The following is an 8,631-nucleotide window of genomic DNA, read 5'->3' on the forward strand; positions in this document are numbered from 1 at the left end:
CATCGCTAGAGTACAAAATATCCTCGCCACGTCATAGACATGGGATATCGATGCTTTTCTCTCTTAGATGCCATGCCCTTCGGATACCCAGGTGCTACTCAGGTGTTACTTAGGTCTCGATACCTAGGTGTAAAACCCGGAATCCTGGAGTCCGCAGGTTTTCTTGCATTTACCATGCATGTTACAACTGAAATCTAATCTGGAATTAGATTGTATTCGGTTCAAAACATGTTTGTTTAAGGGTTTTATTTAAGGCTTTTGAAAGAATAGATTTTTGTAATTATTATGGTTACTGTAAAAAACTCATGTGTGCACTTGTTGCATGTTGTTTTATATTCTAGTATAAATGTAGGGAAATGATAAAGCAACCCAAATTTTTACTAGATCGACCCACATGCCCTGTTTCCAACAATTCCCCTATTCCCAACCATCACCCCCATTTCCAACCTCTGGCCCCATTCCTAACAACAGTTGGAAATAGGGAATGGTTGGGAACAGAGATGTGGGCTCCAAGGGTGCAATGATGCTTAGAGATAGAATGGATCACTTTAGTAAAATTTGGATCACTTTATTATTCCTCTAAATATATATGTATATGTATAATATGCCCCTTTCTCTTTATTTTTCTCCAACATGTGTGGATTTTCAAATTTTAACATATTCAATAAATCAAAATTTCAAAAATCAAAAGGACAAGACATATCAATCTCAATTAAGTATCTAAATTAGATTATAAATCTCTTCATATATATATATATATATATATATCAATATGTGCAATAATATTGTAAGCAATTTTATTGAAAACATGGTTCATATCACATTACAATAACATAATTTGACAAGGTTGGCAACACCATGTCACCTTATATGTCATTGCATTCTAGAGAAACATCTCATCTACATTTGTAGGCTTTCTTGCCTTAATTTCCTAATAAAATCAAAAGCCAAAAATTAGATGGTACCCTTCTAAAAGCCAATAAGAATCATATATTTACATCTATGAAGTACAAAGCCTAAAAGTAAGTATGGTTCCCAAGAATTTTGCAACTCTCTACACTAATTTGTGCTCAGTTCAAGCAAAACAACTAAATCAATAAATCTGCTCGTGGGAGTGTGCATAAACTAAAATCACATAGAAGCTTAGAATTTCGGGGCTGTCCCTTTTTGGACTCTAACTTCACAGCACGAATTCCTTGCCTGAGCTCAGTTACAGGTAAGCAAGATTGGCCAACCATATCATCTCGCATAAATTTGTCATGCTCCCCAACTTCCAATCTGAGTATTGCAAGCTCTGGAACTGAAACCACAGTTTTGGTTGCACCATTACACCTCCATTTCAGCTCATAAGTAAACACCAGAGACAATTGTGTTTGATTTTATCTACTTTTGCAAGGACAATCAATACATGGACCCAGTCTTAAATTCTCAACATGGAAAGAACTAGGACCTTACCTCTAAGTGGAAATACAAACACCTCACTCCAATGAGGTTCACTACACCTTTTTTTCACCTCTGTCCGTTTCTTCACTTCATCATCATGAAAACCATGGATTGCAACCTAATCACACAAACATCAAAGTCATCACAACTATCAGCAACTGGGGGAGTAGTGTGTATCCTGGATCAATTTTAGTGTTTTTGACTTATATTCCTGATGCGTACAGGCCTCACAAATTTATTCTCTTTAAGTATCAGAGTCCAATTGTGTTAAACATAGCCACTCAGGATTGAGTTATTCAATGATCAAATGCCCATAACTTCTGCAGACAACAAAAACCAACAAAATCTGTACCTTCACAAAATAGTCTGGTTTCTTGAAGATGTCATAGTGTCTATGCCAGTCTGTTCCCAAGAGGACTTTCACCTGCCAAAGTAGGCCAACAATTAATGGCTCAATCTTATCATGCTCTTAAAAGAAGAAATTTACAAAAAAATTCTCACTCTAGTTGCTGTGTGTGCATGTAGTGCACTTTGATGGGCCTCTTAGCATATTCAGTTGAAAGGTGATGAACTTTTGTGCATTGCCCTGGGATAAAAAATTGCAAGAAGTAAACAATGAAAAATTGAAAGCTATACTGGATGTACTAGCTGGATGGAAGCCAAATATGAACATTGAAACAGACTTCAAGAGTAGCTTTTCAATATGACAGAAATTCAAGAAAGGATCTTTCCCTTTTCTAACTCAGAAGCAATAAATAAAATATCCCATACAAGTTTTGAGTGAACTCTTCACTATCAAACATGAAAAAATAAATCAATTCAAATCAAATAAATTGGGCCATGTAAGGCTTACAGTCAATTCAAGCTTTGGCTGCAGACTTTTGAAGTCTACTGTTGATCCAGGTAGCAGAAAATCAGGCTTCTTGACATAGCCACAACCACCATTCCTCTTAAAAAATGCTTGTGATATCCATACAGGCCTGTCATGTCCCTGCATGTTGATAGCTGCAACTTGAAGCCCATGACTCCATGCATCAGTAGGATTTGCATTTGATGAGTCAATCCTAAGTCCAAATGGATACACTCTACCCAGATTGGTTTTTGAGAACCTGCTCAATCAGTTCAGGACCACATGTGTTCCACATAAGTAGAATTCAAAAAGAGTATATCTTCTAGGTACAATTTTTTTCTCTTTCCAAAAAGCTGAGTCACCAAATAGTAGTGATATATGAGCACACCAACACCACAATGGGGAATGGGGTGGTAACCAAATGCCAATCCAAATGAACCAGGTATAGCTATTTGTGTGAAATAAAATTCCTTACTCTGTCAAAGAAGATGGATGTTCTTTAATGAGACGATAGAGTTGAGGTTCAGCCAAGTTGGCCATAATTGCACGATCACCAGCAACAAGTGGGCCGCCTTTCACTTGCCGTGCCTCCATCTCTTTAGGCTTCTGACAGTAGATATATAATAGCTCCTCGAACTCGTGGATTTTGGCAATGCTTGGATTTTCATCGTCTTTACATCGCATTGAGGCCACTTTCAATGCCACATTCTTAGCAATTTTACTTTGACGTCTTTGCATCTTTCTCTCCCACTTTGCTTGCACATCTTCCTCTGAATCTGAATCATCTGTCCTCGGAATGGATTTACTACCCAAATTGTCTAAAGTTTCGGGTTCCTCTTTAATCTGCAAAGTAACAATGATGAAAATCACAAAACTAGGATGAAAAGCTCAAAACTCGAGAATCCGTCACCCAAACTTCAGAATAAGGCTATTTTAATACGCACGAGAATCAGCTGCAACTATCATTTTGCATCGAACGAAGTTTACTTCATTGCAGAATAGTGTAGGCGTACAGATAGACAAATTCTGCACCTGACAAGCAACTGATTCACCCGGGGGTTTATCAGATATGATAATACGATTCTTAAGCTCCTCAGGTGATAGAAAGGCGATGGGTGGTCGATGCTCAGGAGAAGGTATGAACATCATATCGCCTAATATTTCTTTCAACAACTGCATTCACAGTGACCAGGGGTATTGATTTGTCAAGATTGACAAATTGGTCTGAATCAAAGGACACTGAAATCCATTTACATTCAAGAAAAAAGCCATTGCATAATCAATTATCGATATGGAACTTACCATAGCTGCTCGCTTCTGGTGCTCTTGATCCAAGTGACTTTCGATAGTGAGAATAACGGGATAGTCCGACGCTGTAAAGGCATGTTTTTTTATTTCCTTAATGCAGTCCTCAAAGTCAACTGGCTTTGTCAAGGTTCTGCCAAGCCAGAATGAATATTGGGGTTAGCGTGACAAAAGCCTGTGTGCTTCTGATCAGATCACATAAAATCTTCGGCACAATCTCGAACAACCAACAAAGTCCCACGATGAACTCACTCAGTGCAGAAACATTATAAAACTAGTATTAAGTTGTAGATTGGATGCATACCCGCCATGAAGAACTTTGATTTTGCCATCCTTGCCATCATGACAATCAAGCTCGATGACTCGACATCCGTTGAGAAGTGCTTTAACAATGGGCCGAGTGCTGCACTTCGACACCAGCTGGTTGCCCGTCAAATACGTATTGTGACTAGCGAAGATGTAGTAATGAGATAACGGTGCTGTCATGTCATCCGTTGGCTGTTTTTTCAGGCCCTTCCAATACAAAATCCAACACAGATCATCAATTACCAAGTAGGATTTAAGTCATCGCCCAAGTTTCACTCCTTTTCTCTTAGTCTATATTTCCTAATTTTCAAGAGCTGAAATGTCAATGCAAAGAACAACGTATACTCCTTGTCACTGCCAGAACACCATGCTGAGGTACTTAACAAGAACTGCGAGTGGATTACAAGTATACGCGATTGCAGATTCGGCGGAAAACTTTAATTGACTTGTATAACCTAAAATTTGTGAAACAAACTACCATAATTTTGAAGTTGGTGAAAAAAGGTTCCCATTCTCCTCACCAACCAGGTTGGCTGGTAGGGAGAGCACCACGTGACTACAGACGAAGAAATATCAAGAAGCTGCGCAAAATTCAACGTAGAAGGAAACATTACTAGTTTAGGAGGACGATAAATGAGTTCTACAAGAAAAGATTAAGGACATACCTTATTGAAAAATTTTTGGTGCCCGTTAGACTCAGGATTAAGGAGAAACTTCACAAACGCGGATATGTCGAGAGTAGCAGGTTGTTGCCTGCCCGAAAGTTCACGTTTAGAGTGTCTTTGGCTCATTCCCGGAAATTTGTGTCGGCCGCTGTGCGCCCTCACGGCCAGAAAGCTTCGTATCTGTATATTAGCTTCCTCATCCGTCACGCCTTCTTCGCCCTGATTCTCCCTCAAAAAAATTGCCAAAGCATGGCTATCCATCAAGGCATTCCCCCCCGTGGCCTTTTTAAATTCTTCCTGGACTAAGTCTGGCGCACGGCAATCGCTAAAGGGAGACACCGCGTGGGGTGCTAAACAGTAACATCCCATAGTATCTTTCGTGCCCATTGTGCAGATTCTACGCTAGCCTAGAGTACGCCCGAAAAGTGACAACAATACTCAGGAGTCCCGATACTCGGCCCGAAGACGGACAATTTTTCATCGGCAAGCCTGAAGAAACACAACCGCAATCATTCAACCCGGACTAATCGTCATTATTTTTTGACCTCTTCTATGCCACTCTGCTTTTAGGAGCAAGGACCAGACGAATCCGCAAGTGAGCACTTGCTGCGCTACGCCCAACTCCCTCGACTATCTACAGCCCAATTCTAGCAAAAGCAGATAATGTAAGAAGCTCACTGCTGCACACTACAATGGAGCGACCTCATGATCCTACTTGATAGAATCATGTCTCTCACACACTTCATCACTTGTCGTTTCTCGCAACGGACACTTGACAACAACCGTGTGCTCAAACTCCACGAGCGCGAAAGGGGTTTCATTATAAGCTCACAACAGCGTTACAACCGCACCCACACCGGACATTTCTACCGATAAGGAAAGACAATCATCCCAGTGGCCAGTGGGCATATCATGGCTCCTTCCTACCTTCAAGGCTCGAAATCCAGCTATTGCGTCTCACCGTTCACGGTGTCTGTCTGCGCTCATTGCACGCCAATGCAACTTGCGACTTCCGAGTTGCGTCGACTTTCAACGAAAAATATGTATTTATACATACATACATACATACATACATGCATGCGTATAGTAGGATCCAGAGTGGGATGCATCGGAGCGAAGCGAAACGCAAAAGTGCGATTGAAAATTTGGAAGCACCGGAGGCAATAATGCGGAACAGAGGCTTTTGAGTTACCGCCGGGATTGACTTTCGACAGTAAGGTGCCGCATGCGACCTCTTGCGCACGTGACCTAAATACCTTCCAGTGCCACGTCTGCGTCCCACCCTTCGCCTTCTCTGACATTTGCCTTGGCAATCTTTCTGGAACCTGGCCCCATCAGATCGCCGCCACGTAGATCCTTCCACTTTATGGGTCCACTTGGACACCCCCGCTCTCTCCCTTGTGTTTTTAAATATTGGTGTATAATACATTTTAAAAAGCACCTTTCTAGTGATTTATTCTTATTTTTATTTTATTTTCTCACTATACTTTACCTTTTGTCACATAATTCTCCCTTTTCTTCAATTGGACTTTGTTGGGTGTTTTCTATGATTTTTCTTTGTCCTTGACTTTGGGTACTTGAGATTCCGTGGGCTTGAGATTTTGCGGATGCTGCAACTAGATATAATTTCTTTTTTGGGCGTATATATGGTCCGGGATCCTTCTTTTTAGGACTTACAGTTGTTTATCCACTGTTCCATTCTTTTTTATTTACCACTTCCAAACAATAATGTCTTATATAAAGGAATCATTTATTGTACATTATTTAAGTGGCAATTTTGGTAGAGATTGCTGTGCTATGGAGTTGTATAATTTTGAGATACGTTTGAATTGCAAAATAAAACTACTGTACAAATTAATACAAAATTAATTATCATACAAAATGATCATACAAAACAAATTTTACACTCATTTTTTTAAATTCAACTTTTTAATATACTAAATTAAAATAATATTTAATTCTAGAAAATTTAATAGATAATACAAATAATTATAATGTCAATATCTAATGTACTTATAATCATCATCTAAATGTTAAATTTCTCGTCAGATAGAAAATTAGTCATAAAACTCCAAATTATCAAGTGTATAGTTGTGTTGCAAATTATAATAATAAAATAGATTGCATTTCTATTATATAACAAACCAATCTCTCTCTCTCTCTCTCTCTCTCTCTCTCTCTATATATATATATATATAGATATATATTCACACAATAACTATGTTGTTAAAAAAAATAACTCAAAATTTTAAAAATAAAAACATTTCATATGCATATGCATATATATATATATATATATATGCAATCATTATGATCTATAATAATACTTATGTATCTATTGATCACTTTGTTTAATAAACTGTATTAATATTTTACTTTTCATTTATTACAGTTTATTAGCTAATTCATATGAAAAAAATTAATTAATTTTTAAAGATACAAAATAAACTTAGCAAGGTCATTATTAATAACTACTAAATATTTTATTGAATTGTGTAGAAAAATGTTTATGATATTTATAAAAATAAAATAAAACATAATTTATTGTATATGACTTGTGCAAATACTAAAGTCAAATGAAATACTTTTAAATTAAAATATTTAATGATAAATATTTTAAAATATAAATTCATAATAATAATAGTATTTACTTATTTAAATTTAATAAGTATAAAATAAGATATCATATTTTACATCATAAATGATATTAATGTAAATGAATAAAAAAACTAAGGATGAACTTATAATAAAAACATAATTTAGAAGCATTAAAAATTTAAACTATAAAAAATCAAATTAAATTAAAAATAAAATCTCTGAGTCAAACACTTTGAAACTTTATTTTCAGTTATAATTTGAATCTCATGATAATATCAAAATTTCAGATGTATAATTTTGTAATTTTTATATATTAGGTCTTATTTTTAATGTAAATATATGATTATTTAATAATTTCTTTTTTTAAAGAAATTATTACATAGAATAATTTTATAAAGTAGTTTCTATTAATATTAAGTTTAATTTTTTTTATTAATCTATTGATAAATTCAATATCATGTATAAATTTCAGAATTTCTTTTGGAACTTTATAAAATTAATTCTTTTTAATATATATAATAATATTTTTTTATTAATTTATTATCCATAACTAATAAAAATTGATTTTTTAAAATTAATTTTATAATAAAAATATATTTATGTAAGTATTAAACATATAATTTCTTCAAATTTTTTTTGATAAATCAAAATATTAATTTTTAGTTGTATATGTTATAAATTATAAAATTTAATAAATATTAAGATAATAAAAATAAAAATATATAATAAAAAATTATTATTTATATAATAAAAAAATTAAAAACTAAATAATTATTTTTATTAAATTATTTGAATTTCAATAATTTAAACCATCTATATTTAATTATATTAATTTTAAAATAATATACATATTTAAGAATTTAAAATCTAATCCTAAAAAATTCTTAATTTAATATTTAAATAAAAAGTCTTTACACAAACAACTTATAACTCAAATATAATGTCAAGGACATGATTCTCAAAGAACTAAGATCAATCTATTCTTGTGTCACTTTAAAAGACTAGAAAAACACTTTAAGATGGTATAAGTTTAAACTAAATTAACTATTGTTAATGACAAAAAGACTAAAAAGTCTTGAAAGAAGACCAAAGAGTAGAAAGACGTTGACAATAGTGAAGAAGACTTCACTCTTGCCTCCATATATACTATCTAATTAAAAGCTACATCGCGATGTTCTATAAGACCTTCAAAATGTGTCCAATTTGCGAGACATGTCTCTAACATACAAAATAAGTTTTATATATGTTTGCTACATATTTAGCTTGTATTACAAGCTACTAATTTGTGTGACAAGTGTCTAACTTGTTGGCCAATTTTTTTATCTATTAATCAACTACAAACACGTATAGAGTCAAATTTGTATCTATGAAGCTTCTAAGAAGCTATGCTTAAGATAATATCAAATATATCTACATTTATCTTTTATTTAATAATTTTTATCTTGGTAATTATGTATGTCCTAG

The 8,631-nt window shown here is 34.4% G+C and overlaps 1 protein-coding gene across 1 annotated transcript; it reads right to left on the minus strand.

The window, feature by feature from the left end:
• Positions 1-773: 773 nt before the first annotated feature.
• On the minus strand, positions 774-5,696 carry LOC112280448 (phosphoinositide phospholipase C 2). The gene is made up of 9 exons (XM_024515963.3): positions 4,570-5,696; positions 3,903-4,111; positions 3,596-3,731; positions 3,326-3,466; positions 2,769-3,136; positions 2,297-2,552; positions 1,796-1,867; positions 1,456-1,561; positions 774-1,300 (listed from the first exon to the last, which is right to left on the minus strand). Exons 1-9 carry the CDS (start codon positions 4,954-4,956, stop codon positions 1,089-1,091), a joined length of 1,887 nt encoding a protein of 628 aa, XP_024371731.1. The 5' UTR covers positions 4,957-5,696; the 3' UTR covers positions 774-1,088.
• Positions 5,697-8,631: the final 2,935 nt, after the last annotated feature.

This window comes from Physcomitrium patens, chromosome 3, assembly GCF_059467195.1.
Source record: "Physcomitrium patens ecotype Gransden chromosome 3, ASM5946719v1, whole genome shotgun sequence".
NCBI lineage: Eukaryota > Viridiplantae > Streptophyta > Bryopsida > Funariales > Funariaceae > Physcomitrium > Physcomitrium patens.

What these genes read in the sequence shown, in the direction of transcription:
- LOC112280448 (XM_024515963.3), bottom strand. Translation starts at nt 4,956, where the DNA reads ATGGGCACGAAAGATACTATGGGATGTTACTGTTTAGCACCCCACGCG. An exon ending in ACCAAAAATTTTTCAATAAG is followed by an intron (nt 4,112 to 4,569) that starts GTATGTCCTTAA and finishes TTGTATTGGAAG; the next exon opens with GGCCTGAAAAAACAGCCAAC. An exon ending in CATCCATCTTCTTTGACAGA is followed by an intron (nt 2,553 to 2,768) that starts GTAAGGAATTTT and finishes CTGATTGAGCAG; the next exon opens with GTTCTCAAAAACCAATCTGG.